Below are 19,999 nucleotides of genomic sequence, written 5' to 3' on the forward strand. Positions count from 1 at the left end.
CATCTGCCCACATTATATCACTGGTACAGCTGTAACGTCACGATGCCAAATCAGAAAAGCATGGCCCAAAATAACTATTTTGCTCCTCTCTACACTGTGACATTTTCATCAAGCTGCAGTGTGGCATTTCTACACTTTTGACTGTAAAAAGAAGACAAATTTGGTTTGCCTATATATCACAAATTCTGGATTCTTTCAAACAAAAAACAAAAAAATTAGACTACGGCAATAAATCTGAAAGGATTAAAGCATTTCATCTTGTGCTCTAGCTCCCTCACATGCCTGCCAATTTAAATACTTCCCTACTATATGAATAAATTGTTAATGGTGCAGCAGTTCAAACCTCTGTTACAAGTACACCTACTCAAGTGTGAGCTGGGGTGCTACACAGTTGATGACTCTGTGCTGTGGTGAAGGGCACATTATTGTAAATGACATGGTTGATTTGTCTGTCTATGTGAAAGACAGTGAGTTAGGCTTTTATTGTCGAAGCCAGTAGATATGCTCTGGGTGTTATTAGCTTGTGGTATTGGTGCAGTTGTTGGTATCATGCTGTCCCAACACTGTTGAGCCCCAGGGACATCAATTGTATGCACACACTTGCACAAACACACTCCATTCTCATTACACAATCCTCACCATTTGCACACATCTAAATGCACACAGTGGCTTTTTTTTACTGCAGAACTCCTTCACTCACTGTATCTATATCTCTGTTAATGATAAGAGTCATGTAGAAAAAGTGTGATACATTCAAACATACGCACACTGTTTTCACACACAGACACACAGACACACACATACACACACACGGCAAACCGTAGCCATTCTCCTGTGAAAGTGGTTTGGGTTTGAGGGCACAAACAGCTTAGCCATGCTGTGGAAATGACTTGCTAACAGATGCCAGGCTCTGACTGAGCCACAACATCCTGCAGGCAACACTTAGAATAGAATGAATGCCTCTTTTTCCCGCTCTTTCTCTTCCTCACCTCCCTTTCATGTTATTCACCCTTTTTGATGCTTTGTCACTTTATCCCCCCGCCACTTTCTCTGGAGTGTTGTACCACTATGTGCAGTACATTTTCCGTATGGTTGAGACTCACACTGCTCTGGGTGGGTACAGGTGAAGTTACATCAAAGAATGACCTCTGATGTTGAAACGCAACCAGGGATATCTGGCCCAGTTGGAGCAATGGTAATCGTTTTTTTGCCATATTCGAGGTAACTACTGAGATGTTAACTGGTGTTCTCTACTCTCTCTCTTTTTCTCTGTCCTTCTCTGTCTGTGTATTCAGGATGGTAGAGTACTCACTGGACCTGCAGAACATCAACCTATCGGCCATAAGGACGGTGCGAGTCCTTCGGCCCCTCAAAGCCATCAACAGAGTGCCAAGTAAGAACAGTTGAAGTCTGTTTGTGCATTTGTGTATGTGTAGTTTTCTGTGTGTTTGTGCTTGCAGTTTCTCTTTGTGTTTATATGTGTCTGTCAGGCCATAAAAAATACAAGTACATCTTCATGAAAATTCATGTCTATGTATTACATCTCTGGCTTTTTTGTGCATCTGCATGCCACCTGTTCCCCATGGGGATCATTAAACATTCATCTTATGCTTAATCAAACAGCCCGCTCAGACCCTGAGTCACAGCTTTATCAGATTTACAAACCATCCATTAATGCTGCTTCACTGAACAGTACATGACCATAACCCTTTTCCTTTCATCTGAAACTCAGTTCTTGGTCAATCTTTTTAACACCTATTGATTTCTTTGTCCTGCTACCCTAACTGGCAGCTCTTAATCATTGTAAGCACCAATTAGCCTTTCCAAGCTAGGTTCAAACTGGTCTCAGCACTTTAGTTGTTAGCCAAGCATTAGCAGCTAATGGAATATGTAGATAATGCAGTTTCTGGTAAGTAGACAGAAATTACATTATTGTTTTGTCAATATCATAGGAATTGAATTCATTCATTTTCATAAAAAGGTGCTGAAGCACTCAGTCAATGTTATACTACCTTTAAATACAAGTGACCAATGTTTTATCAGTCTCAACTTATCACACATTTTTTAACTTGACACTTGGATTTAGTTCTTATCTAGGGGCCTCCCTAGCAGAGTTCCTCCTCCCATTACAAAATATCTGAGCTAAACAACTCACTGAGGGAGAATGTCTTTAACACTTTTTAAATCATGAAATGAGTCCATAGCAGATGGTTGTGTTGCCTAATTCAGTTTTAACCTTGGGGTCAGTTACTGTGAGAAAAAGATACCTTTGTGACTGTGACTGCGAACAGTCATTTTCAAGTTCAAAAAGAAAAAAGATATAATGGTAGAATACTGTGTATGGAGACAAAAAGTGACCCAACGGATTAAATTAGATCTCTGAATAAGTCTGTATGGCAGTTAATAAGGTCCATTTTAGAGCTATAATAGGCAGAAAATGTTCCATGTGAGAGAGAGAGACTTCTGAGCAGATAGAGTAGATGTGTCTAAATGTCACTGAGAGATACAGGATCTTAGGTCTCACAGGCCCAAAAGAATGCAGGAGAGGACTATAACAAGACTTTTTTCTATAAGCTAATCTTCCTGTGTGTTATTTCAACAAGTATAAAATAATATATACTGTATATTTATTGTTCTTCACATCATTCTTTTGTTATATGTTCAGATACATGTCCTCTTGTTTTTTTTTTCTTTGCTTTGTTTATTTGCTTTTTTTTAAATACAGGCTACCAAGACAGATAACTACACATCAATCCAAAATTATAGCTTTTCCTGTATTTTTTTAAATATTTTTTTATATAATTCTTAAAGATTTTTGCTTGCCATGTTAGGTGTCCAATCATAGCAAATTCTTCATGTTTAGTGTAATTACCTGGAAAAGCAGCCTGTCTTTAGCACCTGAATTGATTTTCAATTTTCCACACATTCGGTAGGACAAGTTATCTTTCAGGTGGAGCCATGAATGAACAAAGAACCCACTCAGCCCAATGTTTCACACAGCCATGGCAGAAAATATGCATGTTAACTGCATTATCTTTCAAGTGGTTTGATTAGAAGATATTATGTCTAGAAGAATGCATACTAATATTTTGAGGAGAAGTGTGCAGATTATAAACAAATATGTGGAGACAATCTTGCATCATAGCATGAATCTTTGGATAGATGAATTTGTTAGAAGACTCTTAGTGTCCCTTATTTATATTTCTTTATAGTTGGCTATGTGTGTATCATATATGCATACTGTTTATGTTGTTATGAGAACTCTGAGTGTAATGACTGTGTGGTAGCCTGATTCTGTCACCTGTCAGTGACCCCATCAGTGAGGAGGAAGCATGAGGATAAAGCTATTTGTTCCTTGTTTTGTTATATCGCTACTTTGCCCACAGATACACAGGGAGCATGAACGCATCCTGACCCCTCACACACCTCAATTTGTAACCCTCCAACAAAATGGCAGATAATAGTCATGTGCTGTCCTGTGTGTGTGTGTGTGTGTGTGTGTGTGTGTGTGTGTGTGTGTGTGTGTGTGTGTGTGTGTGTGTGTGTGTGTGTGTGTGTGTTTGCTCTGGATGTATTTTTTGATGAAATTGGTGTGAGATAGAGGGAGTGCTAGTGCTAGGAGTGGGAAAGACAACAAACACAGAAGAGAAGAGAGGATGAGAGAAGAAAAGAAGAGAAACAGAGAGAAGAGAGAATTCTCCTGGTCGTAAATGAATAGCACAGGCAGGTAGCTGTAAGTGTGTTTCTATTGTGGCGCAAGGGGAGACATCAATCTTTATCTGGGAACAGCAGGAACTGGCAAACTGGTACAGTCACCAAGAGGGGAGAGAGATGGAGGCAGGTAGTGTAGAAAATGAAAGAAAGAATAAAAGAAGAGCAGGCAAAGCAGAAAGAGCAGTTCTCTCTAGTTACTTTATTTTGTTTTCCTTGATTATTTGTGGTTGTTGAATATATAATTTTCTTCCTCTTTTTCTATCTTTTGCTTTTCCATGCTTTCTTTCTTACTTCGACACTCCCTATTTTTCGGCTCAGCCTCAGGCCTTGTCTCATTCTCGTTCTCCCTTTCTGTTCCTCTATCCATCTCTCCCTCTCTTCACCCAATTAGGCCTAATGGAACAGTGGCCTAATGACAAGGACCCTGGGGAACAAACACATTTAGAATCGCCTCCAGCCACCACCAGAGACACATGCACACCAACAACACTACTGCTCTCCATTTAATACCAGTTAATGAGACAAATAAGCCAGAGGAGGGTGCATACTCACCTCAAGAAAACTTCCTTCCTTTGTGCTCTTGAGTTAAAATTTCCATAATTTTTAAAATTGAAAGTTGAAATTAGTTTTTAATCCAAGAGTAACACATTATTGTTGTGGAAATCTGTCATTCCCAACTTGTCTCTCTACAATGAGCTTGGCCAATTTCAAGATTTATTGTCACATCCATAAAATACAACATAACAAAAGATTGGGAAAGGGTACACATTGTACTTTAACCCCTCCATATCTTTAAATGCATCTTTAAGTGTTTCGATCAATTCTCCACATGCAGATACACACTCTTAGTTGACTTTAAAACTGAACTTCTGAGAGTTAGCACACAATACCAGTCGATGTAGTAAAAATGAAAATGGAGTGATTAGCACTTAGCTTTTGTTAGCACAAAATTAGGAGATCTACTGTAATGAGCTTTAACATAGTAAACTGTGTTTGCATGTTTTCTACATGTGTACACCAGCACCATCTCTCTCTTTCTCTCTCCCTCTCACTCCCTCTCTAAACTTCTTTTCTGTCATTCAGTCTTTTGGCAGTTTAGATGCGCTGTTGTGTTTATGACACATTAACCTGCTGTTGAGTTGTTGTTCACAAATCCCAGTATGGTACTGAAAAACACAAGCTTATCAGTTAAGTCAAGACCTGCACACATAGTCACACTCAGAGTAGTAACTGCTACACACACCCAGGCATACACACACACACGCACGCACACACACACACACACACACACACACACACACTTCTCTCAGGTGTCAGTACAGGGTTGCTGTGATCTCATCAGTAGGGTCTCACCTCTCCCTCTTGTTAGTCCAATAAGCTGTCATTATGTTTCACTAATCACATCTCAATATGTCATCACTGCGGGACAAGCCCATCCACAGGGGATGAGGTCATCATTATTTGACAGGGGATATGTTTGTATGCAATTAAGCTTTGTCTAATCATGAATGAGACCCCACATACCCTGATTATGCTTTGTTTTCTTGTCACGTGGTGGACCAATATTAATGTGTGTTTGTCTTTGTGATATTCTGACTTTGAAGCTCTGTTAGGGGATGGTTCGTGTACAGCATATCTATTTTGGTACAGGGTAACTCCCCATGTTGCCAGAAAAATGTTTGTCCTACTCACCGCCTCCTCTGAAGAGGCTGTTACAGTAACTTCCACTTTTGAACCAACATGACTCTCTTTGTTCACTGTATGCTTTTATGTCTCTTTTTATTACCTCCTGTTTAGTTCTTGAATTGTGTTTTCAAGTCAGTTTGTTGTCATAAGCTGAATTGTAACTGCTGTTGTGGGTGTCTCATGTCGATGTTTAGAAATGTGGGGAATGCTTTTAAATCTTATAGAAATGACAGTCTACTAAATTGCAGCTGTGAATACCCTTTAAAGGAAATGTAATACCACCCAGAATACATTTTACAAGTATAAAGAGGAAATATTTTAAAGTATGTTACATATTTAATTCTTCCTTATAATATCCAGCCATAGACAGAGTGCAGGTCTTGGTTAAATATTGAAAAAGTCTAGACTGACTTGAAGCTCCACATAGGATATGTTTACTTTTCTCAAATTACATCTTGTAATAAAAGAAACATTGGCAGTGAACATAAGCGAGGCATCAATTATGTGTCCTTCAAAATTAACGATTAGTAGTGTATAACCGCAGGAGACAGCAGTGCTTTGGATGTAGCGGTATTGGTAATACATTTTCATGAGATAAGATAGATAACCACAATTGGCCACTTATACAGTAGCTTGTGGCTATCATATGTTATTGTCTGACAGTACAGTCATTGTTTGACCTTTTAAAACACACAGGTATGCGAATCCTGGTGAACCTGCTGCTGGACACTCTACCCATGCTGGGAAATGTGCTACTGCTCTGCTTCTTCGTCTTCTTTATCTTCGGGATCATTGGCGTGCAGCTGTGGGCGGGGTTACTGAGGAACCGCTGCTACCTTGAGGAGAACTTCACTCTGTGAGTTGTGCTTGTATTTCAGTGAGGACTGTATGAGTGTATATGTTGTGCTGTTGCTTTTGTTTCTAGGAAATTAAGTTGATGGGCCACAAATATGAAGTTGTGATACTAGTAGGGAGAGAATTTGACCCAGCCTTCAAATCTCCCATCCTTCTCATCTTCATCATGTCATACAAGTGAAAACAAAAAGTCATATTACAGGAATGAATCTATTAAATCACTATTTTGCTAAATGTACAGCCCCATTTGTATAACATGCAACTTTAATAGATAGTTATCCCTTCCACATTTCATACAAGGTTATACAAGCAATGTGTGTTACAATTTAGAAAATACATGAGCATACGTCATTTATGTTTTTCTACCTTTTTCTCAGTTTCCATCTCTTTCTCAAGCTATTTTCTTGTCCTTGTCTTGCAACTAAGAAGGTGATTAGATTCCAGCTGTATTCCTCCATATTCATGACCCTACACGACACAACATCACCCACTGAGTCTGTGTGTGTGTGTGTGTGTGTGAATGACATTCACCAGTATTCAAGAGTGTTTGATTTCATGGCATTACAGTATCGCAGTTTCCTTTTTATGCTGGCATCAGCTTGCTAAAGAGACACATGCCCCTGATGTGTGTGTTCTAATATGTATATAAGCCATGTATACTGCTCTCTAGCGTCTCTGATTATGCTGATGCAGCGTATACTAATGATGGCTGTAACAGCCAGATGAAAGGGGCCACATGCTCGCCAGTTAGCGCTGTCCTTCCTGCTTTGTCCTCCCCTTAATGTTGAAAGCTGACATTTGCTCTAATAACATTTACAGCAATCACATCACGAGGCTATTTTAACCAGTGTTATGCTGCATTTATCTTCACTGGGCTAAAGGGTGAGTTTTGAGATTAATAGGACCATCTGAGGAGTTTACTTTGATTTTGCTGGATGCAGTGAAGCACAAAGAAAGGAGAAGAAAAAAAGTTTAGCCTGGGGGAATCACTAGACTAGACTATCACAATGCTGCTTTAATCCAGCTTTAGAAAACATTTTTTCTTGCAGTAGACTGATTGATACACTTCTAACTCCCACATACATTTGCCGACTAATGCAGCAGGAAATTTTTAGCAGTGATCTCAGATTGAACTGACTGCTGCCTATTATTTAAGCAAATTATTATTTTTTGCACATTATTTAAAGCATTGTATTCACATATTATGCAGGTTAGTCGGGGTGCTCGAGTGCTTAATTAGAAAGGTCATAGTGAGTTAGTGCTTGAGGACTATTATGCTAAGTAAAGCGCTAACGTTAGCTCTCTGAGAGGTTATAATGGAGTGGGCTAAGTGTCACAGTCAAGTGCAGCATTCACTTTGCTATTTTACACCATCCTTCCTTTGATCTCTACCTCTATTTTTCATGCTTTATTCTACCTTATTCTTACTATTGTACTTTCTGTTTTTTCAATTTTAATCTAGTTTTTAAAAAGGCTGCCTTCTTCTTCTTTTCATTCTCTTTCCATTTATCTTGAATGCTCATTTATTCTTGCAAGATGAAAAAAAACACATGCAGACCCTGGAGCATTTGTTGTGGAATAATCCAGACTTCCAAAGACATATTCACACCTCTACGTTGCCCCATCGCAACAAATATCTTTCACTAATAGCCACAGAGAGGAGGCTCCTCCAGCAGACGTTTTTATTATAAAGGGGAGTTTGCCCCCTGTTTCTCCTCCTTATTCTCACATACTATTTGCATTTTTATACAGTGTATTTTCTAGCCAATATTCCTGTCCCAACTGTCTCACAGTTTCACTTACCATTGCTAGAAACTCTCTTTCCTCTATTACACGGTAGCCTTGGTGCCTCTTACTGCCTCCTTCTCCACTGGCAGGTGTGTTCTCAGTGTGATGCCAGGTTTTGCTGTGCCATGTGGTGCAATGCCAAGTCACCAGCATGAGGGCAACAGCCTTCATTCATGCTCATCTACTCCTTCTGCTCCTTATCCCTATCTCCAAGTCTGTATCCCTTATATCTAGTAAAGCAGTAGTTTGAATGCAACTGACAACTTTTTCTGACATCCTTTCTTTTACGTGCATCTCTGTTGTCAGTCCCATGTGTCCTACAAACAGTACTCATTGTGTTTTAGTTCATACCTGGACACTATGCTCTGCCGTCAAATCAATGTATGGCTTCTGAGCCACTTTCCATGAGGAGTGGTACAGCCCGATATAGCCACTGTTACTATTGATCCTGGAATTAGTGTTCATTTGTGTGTGTTGCGTGTGCTTGTGTGTGGTTTGTGGTTGAGGAAGAACAGAGAATTTCTCCTGTAATGTATGTCAGCAGTGTCCATCCCAGTATTGACTAGAGGAGACAGAGGAGGATCAAGAGAATTGGAGAGGATGGGGAAGGTGGGGGGAAAGTGGAAGAGAGGAGTAGAGAGTAGAGACAATCTGAGAGAAAGAAGGAGGGGAGTTAGAAGTTAGATAAAGGGAGAGAAAAGAAAGGCAAAGATGAGACAAGAAAGGAAGAGTGACAAGAAGAGTTCAGGTGTGAAATACATTGTACGGCAATGTTGTAGTTTGCATGAGGTGTACTGGTTGCACAGGTATGTGCATTAGATACAAAGTGCCTCAAGTCAGTCTGGCTGATTATTTACTCGTTTTGCAGAGAGAAAAATGAGAGGAGATTGATACATACATGAAAAAAGAGAAACATAGACAAATAGAAAGAAAGTGAAAAAGAAGAGCTGGAGTGACAGACCAGAGTCAGTGCAATGAGTAAATACTGTCAAGGCCAAGTGACCCTGAGTGTGTGTCCAATAATGGGCCTGATGACGAAGGGGGTCTATTTTCGTCTTCTCCTGGGCCAGACCTTGATATGAACTCATTTACTCCAATCACACAAACACACACACACACACACACACACACACACACACACACATACATCGGTCTCGCTAACTGGCTGTAAGACTTTTCTTTTTTTTCTCCGTTTTCCAAGGACACTAAATCTTGCAGTGGTCTTATATCATTTGTGTTGTCTGTTTTACTATCATCACTTATTTGTGTTTTTTCTATTCCTCATCTATTACTTTGAATTAATATATCCTTAAAGACTATACCATTTCTCTTCCTCTGTTCAGTGGTGTTTGTAATGAAAATGCCCAAAATAGCTCCATCTGTACATCGCAAATGTTCAACTTTTGATAAATCTACAAAGACATATCACCCTGCATCCCTAGGTGGACATGAAGTGAAAGATACACTCTTTGGCATGCTTCCATTAAAACAGAGAGGTATGTGAGACATCTTGATTCAGATTTTAGAGATGTGTGTCATTAAGTTCAGCAAGAATCAGCCAGAGACATTTACTCACTCACTCATTCACTAGGGGCACTTAACAGGGAGTAGATGAGTTCACTGACAGTGTGTGTATGTGTGTAATTTTCTTCTGATTTCATGCTAGGATACACAAGCGCACATACACTTTCCACATGACTTAGTATACATGATTAACCAATCTGTTGTCTGGTGCTAAACATACTCATCTCCAATGATGTGCTTGTCAATCGGTTTGTTAACTTTGTCTCTATCACTTTCTGTTTTTTTTTCTTGCCTGTGTCTTTGACCATAAATTATACATCTGTTTCTGGTTTCAGGACATCTCACAAGGATCCAGATGTATAAATTAAGAGTGTGCATCCTAATTTCTCAGAGAAAGAACACAAGGTTTCCATCAGACATTTTAGAGCTTCCTTTCAGTGACCCCCGTGGCACTCATTAAAATCCTCCCCTCCTGAACACTTTGCATCTCAGAAAGTGATATATGATTATCTACCACCTATCACAGTTCCAGTCAAATGAGGTCCATGTGTTCAGCTTTGTAATCGGGGCAGCACCAGAGGGCTGTCCTGGTTTCACATGGCAGAACTCACTTGTTATTTCTGCTTTGTCAAGATCAGACCAATTATTTACTTGCAAAGCTTTGAAGAAATCGTCTTAGAGCTACCAACTGAGACAAACACCTGGGTGACAATCAGTGCCGCCAAAATGCAGCTAATCTTAGTATTTTTGCATTTATGTGTAGATAAATGATGGCACATTACACGTAATGTTGTAAAGAATTTGCATGATTTGCTTGAACGGCTGCAAAAGATTGCCGTTCTATGTGTTTTGTGGGAACATTGAAAGCAAAGGCTTAAACAAATGTTAAATGGAGCAACATAAATTCTGTGATGCATTGATTGCTCGTTAGAAAGCTGATACCACATCTTTTTGGTTTTTACAAATGACTGTATTCATTTCAATACTGCTGCCTCACCACCTAAAAACAAGGTGAGAGCACAGGTGCTACTGGGAGATTAAGGGACTCTCCTCTGATGGCACAGCCAACTGCAAATAAACTATACAAATTAATTCTGATTCTCTGGTTCACTTACTCAAGCTAACAAAGTCTAATGGAGCTGTTTACTTACATAGGAAAACAAACTTTGTCACAGGTGCTCCTTCTCCATACTGTTAGATAAGGGTGCTTTATGCAATTGAATGTGACATCTGAGGTGCGGCTTAATTTGTCTTCAGGCCACTCATTTACTCATGTCCTGGCTGAGACAGACCCTACCCCTGTTTACCATAACTGTCAGCATGCCTTTGCTTTTCTGCACTAGCTTTAGGTGCTTGCTGCTTCACTGCTAGGATAAGGATCTCTCTCTCTCTCTCTCTCTCTCCCTCTCTCTCTCTCTCTCTCTCTCTCTCTCTCTCTCTCTCTCTCTCTCTCTCTCTCTCTCTCTCTCTCTCTCTCTCTCTCTCTCTCTCTCTCCCTCTCTCTCTCTCTCTGTCTCTCTCTGTCTCTCTCAAGTACACACACATCAGACAGTCTATACTGTATATCACTTACAGCTCCATATTGATCAATTTATGAGTCTAGTAAGGTCCACAGCTTCTGGATCTCTAAAGCGGAGATGGATAGTTTTATTAATTAGACTGGATTGGAGACAAAACTCAAACTTCAAAAGTGACAGTGACATGAAAGAGAGTGGGAAGTGGGTGTGAAAAAGACTGACATGACCTCAAAGTTGGTTATGTGTGTACATGTGTGTATGATATTGGAAGGATATTCTTGTATGCATGAAAGTGAGAGAGAGTAAAGTATATGCTCCCTATACACCCACAATCATTTGCATTTATTTATTCATTTATTTACTTCAGTCACTGTACTGTACTGTATGAAACACCCCAAATATAATAGTGACACATGATAGAATTATATTGGGTTGTGGGTTAGGGTTATAAACATTGTATCCTACCTACTAACTTAAGTTCTTTCCTCATCACTATCCCAGCTCTTCAGGTATGGCCCTGCCAGCTCCGTACTACCAGCCAGAGGAGGATGATGAACGACCCTTTATTTGCTCCCTGCCGTCTGATAACGGCATCATGTCATGTTCTGATGTGCCGGCGAGGCGCGAAGGAGGCCGCACATGCTGCCTGGACAAGGAGGACGCTCTCCACAGACAGGCTCTGGGCCTGAGTCCTGAGCCCATGGCAAATGGTAGTGGTCCTGGTGATGCAATGGGTCTGTGCATCAACTGGAACCAGTATTACACCCGTTGCCACACAGGGAGTAGTAACCCCCACAAAGGTGCCATCAACTTTGACAACATTGTCTATGCCTGGATAGTAATTTTTCAGGTATGTTCACTTACAGACATGTGAAAATGCTCTCTTCACGCACAGGTCTCTTAAGCTTATACTTTTGAACATGTGATATGAACTATGCTGCACTTGTTTTGTAAAGTAAAGCTTTTCCCTACAATTCAATTCTGCTGATCAAGCCTTGACATGAAATGTGTTGTTATTAGTTTGTAAATGTTAATCTCAGTTAAATCTTTCTTCCTAGGTGATCACTCTGGAGGGATGGGTAGAGATCATGTATAATGTAATGGATGCCCATTCCTTCTACAACTTCATCTACTTCATCTTACTCATCATTGTAAGTAACGTTTATCACTAAATGTATCAGTCTATTAGTATTCTATATCCCTTCTAGCCATCACATTCAGTGTAAAGCATTCTTATGAAAAAATAACGAAAGAAAGAATTAACTTTAGGTTTGACATAAGTGGTCTCCTGCCATCAATACATTGAATGGGCATATTTCCTGAGAAGTAGATTGAAGTGTCAATACAGTTGTGAAAATCAATAGTAACATAAAGAACTGTCTACAATCAATGTTTGAGGGAGGGAAGGAGGTGGATGTTACGTAAATGTATCTTCTCCGGTCAGAGAGAAAAAAGGGAAAGGAGAAGTAAGGACAGTTGAAAAAAATCAGAAGAACAAAACTTACATGTCCAAGGAGAAAACATAGTGTTTACACATTTTGTGCAAGAGCTAAATCAGCTCTTTGCATGCAGTGCCAGATGGCAGCACAATGAAGGTTGTTTAATTCAGCACTCTCATGCCTCGGTCTATCCGTAAAACAGCAGTCAGTCTCTCTGTGTAGCAGCAGATGTACAATAGGCACTCCAGATGTTGCACTTACTCAGCAGCAGGTGAACAATACGAAATTGACATGTATTCTTTAGTAAGTGGGTGTGGAGCCTGAAAATTAGACCAGGAGGAGAGGAAAGAAGGTGAAGAACGGGACAGTCAAAATTGTATTGAACAAAGATAAGTGAGAGGGAATGAGTGGATGGAAGGTGATAGGATGAGTGAAAAAAAAGGTGAAGCGGAATAAAGAATACAAGCACAGCAATCAGTCACAAGCATGCTAAAATTCTCACACATCACACTATAAGATGGGAAATGAGAAAGAAAGAATCCAGAGCATAAAACCTGCCCTATGAAAACATTGTCTTGCCCACTTCTTCCCCACATCACTGGCATTACCTGAATCTTTACAAAATCTGACAACAGATCGGCATTGCTTTTGCAACCCAGAGATAGCTGACAGTGGGTGCCCATTACAGTGTGATCATTTTTTCTTAGTTTAAACTGCTCCATTAATCAAAATCTCATGTGGATTGTAGATCCATATACCACAATTAAATAAATGTCCAATAGAAGACACGTAAAATTGAACTGAACACAATTATATCCCACATATAATTTCATGTCCCAGTAGAACCACTACAAGCCTAATAGTCTCCGAGAAGTGACCAAGCAAAAACAATTTGCTTTATGTTCAGTGTACAGAGGTGAGTTACTCGCTGAACACCTGACAACTGGAGAAACACACTGCTCTGTTTGTGTTAAATGATTGATTGACACAAATGTGTTGCCTCTTTTGAGCTTCCCTACAAGGCTCCAGTCTGTTTGGCAACTTGTAGTCAGAGGTCCTGAGGGATTCCTTGAAAGTGTTGTTGACACTTTGAGAGGTTTCTGGGCTGGCACTACAATGGGCCCCCTAAGGTGATGCAATGAGGGTCACCTTACCGTTCTTTCCTTTTGTATTCTTTTTCTCCTATTTCCTTTTACATAGCCAATTCTGCCTTCTGCCCCCTTTCTCTGTCCTTCTCTGACGTGTAGTTATTATAGCTGGCAGTATACTGTGCTCCACTGCTTGTGAGTTGATCCTATAAGTGTGTGTTCCCCAATATAAAACGCAGGCACAAAGACAAGTGTGACCTCTGTCGTGACACAGAGTCTCATCTCTACCTGCTTGATATACTGTCGAGTGTGCAGCCAAAGTGTACATATTGAAGAGTGTGAATAAATGGATTTAAGTGACTTAAGCTAAGTGGTAGCAAGAGGGCAATTATTAGGAGGTTGTGTGTGTGTGTGTGTGCATGTGTGTGTGTTTCAGAGAGAGAGAGAGAGAGAGTATATGTACATAAATGTATGTGACAGTTCCTGCATAGAAGCTCACAGACACATGCAATCACTTGTAAGCTAAGGCTGCCATCTTAATTTGTGTGTGTGTGTGTGTGTGTGTGTGTGTGTGTGTGTGTGTGTTTGTGTGTTTGCGTGTGTGTGTGTGTGTGTGTGTGTGTGTGTATTCATGCATGCATAATGCAGTGATCATCTGAATGCATGATATTGGACTGCCCTCCCTGATTATGCGCAAAGCTGTCTACTGATCAGAATCACAGAATAGACACAAACACACACACACACACTACACACACACTACACACACACACACACACACACACACACACACACACACACACACACACACACACACACACACACACACACACATATACACACACACACACAAACAGATGCAAGCCTGGAGGGAAATCAAAGCCCCCCACACCTGCAGACCTGCTTTGACCCACAGGCTACAGATGGGCATCTCTCCTCCCTCTCACCCCCTCTATGTTTCCTCTATCTTTCTCTCTCTGTGAATATTTCACAGTCTGTCTTTCTTTTTCATTCCTCCTCAGCCTCTCCACTCTCTCCTTCACCTGGCCCTGCATCTTTGATCACTGTGGATGAAAGTGTGCTGTGTGGGTGGAAGGTTATTCTGTTTGGATTTTATATCTGTGCATGTTTTATTGAGTGTTCCTGCTCCAAACATTTTGCCTTTGCAGGTGTATATAGGTGTATATATTTTTGTTTGTGTGTGAGAGAGAGAGAGAGAGAGAGAGAGAGAGAGAGAGAGAGAGAGAGAGAGAGATTTGTGCAAGAGGAAAGAGGGATACATGTTCAGATTTGTAATGAACAAAACATAGACTCTGCTACAAGCTGCTCTTCACATCCAGCAGTCTGGTTTTGAGTTGTTCAGCATTAGGCAATATTGATCTAATCATTGTTCCTTAACCTGCTCAGAGTAGTCCAATAAAAGTAATTTCAGTAGTTCTGTAGTGACTCCCATTACTGCCACAAAAAAGGTCAGCCGACACATATTCACCCCATCTCCTCTGTGCAACTAACCCCTGCCCTTTAACCCTTAATTTCAACTCATGACAAGCAAATCAAAGCTATTTTGTGAAAAACAGTAAAGAAAGATGCTGAGCCGGAATACGGGTGGAGGAAAAGTTAAGTCGGAGTCGAGGAACGAAACAAAAAGAAAGATAACCAGACGCTGAACTGTTCATTGTTGGCTCCGTCTGTCTGCTCCAGTCAGCCTTGGTTTGGTGGGAAGCCAGCCATCAGAGACCTTAGCATGTATGCTAACATTTCTAACAGGGGGATTAGCACACATTATTGAAATCAGCAAGTGAGTGATCTTGATATTAAAAAAGTCTGTATTTTTTGTTAGAACATCACATATTTCACACATTTCATGATTTTTAAATGAACACAGTGTTTGCTCATGATTCTGTAGCGATGGTGCGCTGCTGCAGAATTGTGAGTACCGCTGCCAACATTTCACACGATTATTAATATCAATGGGCTACAAATTATTTTCAGTCACACACTGCGTTATCGTGGAATTGTTTTGAGTCATCCACTAGTGCATTGAATCCCAGAATCCTTCCTCTCCTCATTCTTCAAAGGACATCTAAGTGGAAGGTATAGTTATAAAGGTTGTGTAGCTCCTTTAGGGCAGTGCATAATGTGTGTGGTTGAGCGAGTAGAGCAAACAACAGAAAAGTGACAATGACTGTAGCCAAAGCACAGGAAAAGGTTAGCAGTGAGTTGTCCGCTGGCAGTAAATGTACAGTATGGGCTACAATGTGTGAGTTAATAAACGCTGCAGCTTGTCAAGACCAAGAAAAGCCTCGTCTGTTGTTTCCTCAACTGCCTGAAAAGTGAAAGAAGGTTAGCCCTGAAGTTAGTGACAGTGGGTTAGCAGGTTCACTTAAGGTGGACTGACCTTTAAGGTGAAATGTCTGACTGCTGAGTCTCTCCTGAGCTTGGCTTGCAGCGGACAGTGCGAGCTAGGCAGAGAGGTGGCAAAGATCCCTGACTAGAATCAAACCAGGGATGTTGCAAAGTTATATGGCATGTGCATTAACCATTTGGGTTGATTTTAAATAGTACACTGCAGTGGTGCCTCTCTTTTAATTAGGGGTGTTACATTTGTTTATTATTGCCTTCTGCACTAGCTCATCCTTTGGACTACATAGGCTATCTGTCAAATGAGCTCATGTACCTTGCAGCCATTTTCATTTGGCTTTGTTTCACTTTATATACTCAATAGCACACTAAGTTCCACATACATATGCAGTCCAACCTTCTGTTTGTTCTACACCCATCCAGATTGGTTCATTCTTCATGATCAACCTGTGCCTGGTGGTTATCGCCACTCAGTTCTCAGAGACCAAACAGCGGGAACACCAGCTGATGCAGGAGCAAAGGGCTCAGTGCCTGTCTTCCTCCACTCTGGCCAGCATGGCTGAACCAGGAGATTGTTACGAGGAGCTCTTCCAGCTGGTCTGCCATGTCCTCCGCAAGGCTAAGAGGAGATCGGCAGCTCTTTACTACACGCTGAGGGGCAAGCCCCCCCCTCCTGGTGGAGGCAGGGGTAACAGGCGAGGTGGAGGGAATGTGAATGGAGAGCGTAACCATTCGAAGCACCCAAAATGTGAGTAGGGGGACCTGGGCAAATGTTTTTTTATTTATGTAACATTTAACATTTTCATTTCAGACAACATGTAAAACTATGCTACTGGGTTTGACTATAAATTTGGTACTTTTACTTTTGGTAAGGGCAATTTCACACTGTCCAAAATATACTTTTCCTGTTGATTTTTCTTATCAAGCAAAAGAATACCTGAACATCTGAAATTAAAGTGCACAGTCTCATATTCTTTCTGTTTAATTGTCGGCATCTCTCCAGTAACCCACTGTCCGCACCAAAGCAAACAAGACCATGAATCTCAACCACTAGCCAACTCCATCAGTCTGGCTGTGCCCCAGAATCCAGAGGACTGCCCTGTATGTGCATTATCACTAAAAGAGGGTGCAAGGGCTGTTGGAGACTCCGCCAACGCAGAGGAAGAGGAGGAAGATGCTGTGAATGAGACGGGCAAGGAGGAGAACCACTTAGAGGAGAGGGGAGATGGAGAGAGGAAAAAGAAAAGGAGGACATGCTTTGGACAGTGTAGGCACATTTGGAATGAAATGAGGAGGAAATTGTGGGGCATTGTGGAGAGCAAGTACTTCAGCAGGGGCATCATGATCGCTATTCTCATCAACACCATCAGTATGGGCATCGAACATCATAACCAGGTAAGATGTTTTGGTCAATGTTGTCACGTAAACATTGGTACTGACACTGTTTTTGCAGTGACCATGTGTCATTTTAACAAACCAAAGTGGAAATTGCCCTTTCATTTGGACTGACTATGATTAGAGAGTGGCTTTTGATTGTAGTTTTCCTACTTAGAAGTATATTCGATCAAATTTAAGGAAGAATCCTTCCTGTTTTTATACCTGCTCCTGTTTTCTGTCTTAATTTGCTGCAAACTCAACTTCCTCCATGTATTTCACATTAAACGCATTCCAGTGTTTTTTATTTGGCATGAATATATTATTTTATTGATGGAAATTCTGCAGTGGAAATGTACCCTCGCTCTACTTACTATGTGAGCATTCATAGCACAAGCTATAGGACCTGCATTTATTTATTTATTTATGTGTGAACTGATTTCAAATACCTGTCATTTGGCAACAAAGATAGCGAAACATGGTTAATACAATGCTTTAATACCCTCATCCGTTGCCTTTAATCCCTTAGACTGACAAACTATAGTGTCAATATGATCTCTTAGCACAATCATCTCTCTTGCTCCCTTCTCACTCCCACAAATCAGCACAGCCTCAGCAGATAAACCACCGTCACTGCTGATGAAGGATTGCTGCTATAAATAATATAATAGCAGATGACATTCAGAAGGATGAGTGTGGGAGTGGAGAATCACTGCCACGCCGTTTCCTGACAGAGGTGTAAACATTTAGCCTAGCGGTAGACAAAACCGAGCTGGCTTTTAACATTGGCCAGGCTCCTCAGAGGCAGACAAGGCAGGTGTCTGAGAGCGCAAGTGGGAGAAGCCTGCCAAATGTACACACGCACGCGCGCACGCATACACATAGAGGCGCGAACACACAATGTGCATCTATTTGTGTCCTAGCGTGTGCATGAATATACACAAATATCTTTTTAAAATTGTGTGCATGCACCAAGAGAAAGACATGAAGGCGCATACACTCACAAGTTGTTACATAAAACAGCTTTTTTGTTTTCCTTCATTTCTCTTTTTCAAGTCATGCCATTCTCTTTTCTCTCAGTACTATTTTAAATCTCTCTCTCCCTCCCTTGCTAATTTTACTTCCACTTCTCTCCCATTATTTTCCCCACAAATCCCTCTGTGCACCTTTGCTTCGCACGTTCCTTCCCCCCCACTTGTTCCTTTGTTCCTCACTGTCTTCCTTCCTTCCTTCCCGTCCGTCCTCCCCTCCTTACCCCAAGCGTCTCTCATCTACTCCCTGACTCTTTTTTACCTCCCTCAGCTTCACCCCTCCGTCTCCCCACTTCTCCCTCTCTTTCTTATCCGCCCACTCACTCTTTGACAGCGTACAGAGTAGTTGCTTTCTCTCATCTCTGAAGACTCTAAAAATAAACGAGGGGGTGAGGGGGTGGGGAGACGAGCGTGAGGGGAAGAGCGATGCAGACGCCGGTTACACAGCAGTTTTCAGCTCAATTCCCTGTGTGATTCTGTGTGTGAGTGAATGTGCACGTTTCAAAGTAGGCGTGCATGCGGTGATACACACACACACACACACATATACACACATTTGCATGCACACACTCACAGATGCGTTGTCTGAATGTCTTTTGAGTCTTTCTCCCTCCACAGTTGATACAAGTGTGTGTTTTTGCTCTGCAGTAGGAGAATCTCACCTCATGTGATTTTGTTCTAAAACAGGAACTCTGAAGCTGATTTTTCTCCCTGAAAAATGACTAACTACAGGGCTGCCTTACTTGCACCACACCCTAATGAAATGTTCACCTGAATGAGTGTGTTTTTCCAACTTCAAAAATGTACACTATTCTTTAGAAATGATCTTGCAGTTTGTGATTGTGACCTCATGACGACCAAAGAGTTTTATTTTTACAGCTGTGTTCAACTATGACTAATTCATTAGATGATGTTGCACACGTTTGAAGACAAGCTTAGGCACATTGGAATTCAGGTCTGCAGGTTGATTCATATTCAAGCAACATTCACACGCTGGCTGAAGATACATTTTTGATAACAGAAACAGGAAAAATGATGTTTGTGTGAGAGGGAATAAAGGATAAAATATAAGATTTTTGGGGAGATGAAAAGTAACATGGGTGAACACAGCTTCAAGGATATGAAGAAGAAGAGAGAGGAATGAGAGGAATGATGGTATTTTCTTTGAGTTAACCTGTGTTGTCAAGGGCTGTGACAGTTCTGTCAATAGCAATAAATCTCATATCCTGTGTTTGTACTTAGGACTAGTGAGTGAGTGGTGGACAAAGGTCAAGGATAGAGCTACTATAACTGCTAAAGAATAAATATCTGTAGTGTCTGTACATTCGCACTCGTAATTTTATTATCATTGTTTTCAATATTTGTTTATGGTATTTTGAATATTTTACAGGTGGTGAACCATGTTATCATCTAAACATTGTGTAGTCCATTGATTGCTCCAGCTTCTAGCTAGCGGCCTCAAAAAAGTCTCAGTAGATGTTTTTACAGAAAACATTGTATTCAACAAAAGCCATGTTTTATTTTTACTTTTTTCCTTCTCTTCCTTCCCTTTTATCATCCTTGCTCTTGCTCTATCTATTCAAGTAGATTCTTCTCCACTACTTCCCTTCTAATTCTCTATC

General features: G+C 40.8%; 1 protein-coding gene across 1 annotated transcript in view; it reads left to right on the top strand.

Moving 5' to 3' along the window:
• Positions 1-19,999, top strand: part of LOC128378982 (voltage-dependent T-type calcium channel subunit alpha-1I-like) — a 112,280-nt gene that overhangs the window by 48,770 nt on the left and 43,511 nt on the right. Inside the window, exons 4-9 of the mRNA XM_053338576.1 lie at positions 1,296-1,393; positions 6,097-6,256; positions 11,586-11,934; positions 12,143-12,235; positions 16,396-16,720; positions 16,976-17,367. Of these exons, the coding sequence (XP_053194551.1) occupies positions 1,296-1,393; positions 6,097-6,256; positions 11,586-11,934; positions 12,143-12,235; positions 16,396-16,720; positions 16,976-17,367 (1,417 nt within the window). The remainder of the gene's footprint in view (positions 1-1,295; positions 1,394-6,096; positions 6,257-11,585; positions 11,935-12,142; positions 12,236-16,395; positions 16,721-16,975; positions 17,368-19,999) is intronic.

Source organism: Scomber japonicus, chromosome 18 (assembly GCF_027409825.1).
Source record: "Scomber japonicus isolate fScoJap1 chromosome 18, fScoJap1.pri, whole genome shotgun sequence".
Taxonomy (NCBI): domain Eukaryota; kingdom Metazoa; phylum Chordata; class Actinopteri; order Scombriformes; family Scombridae; genus Scomber; species Scomber japonicus.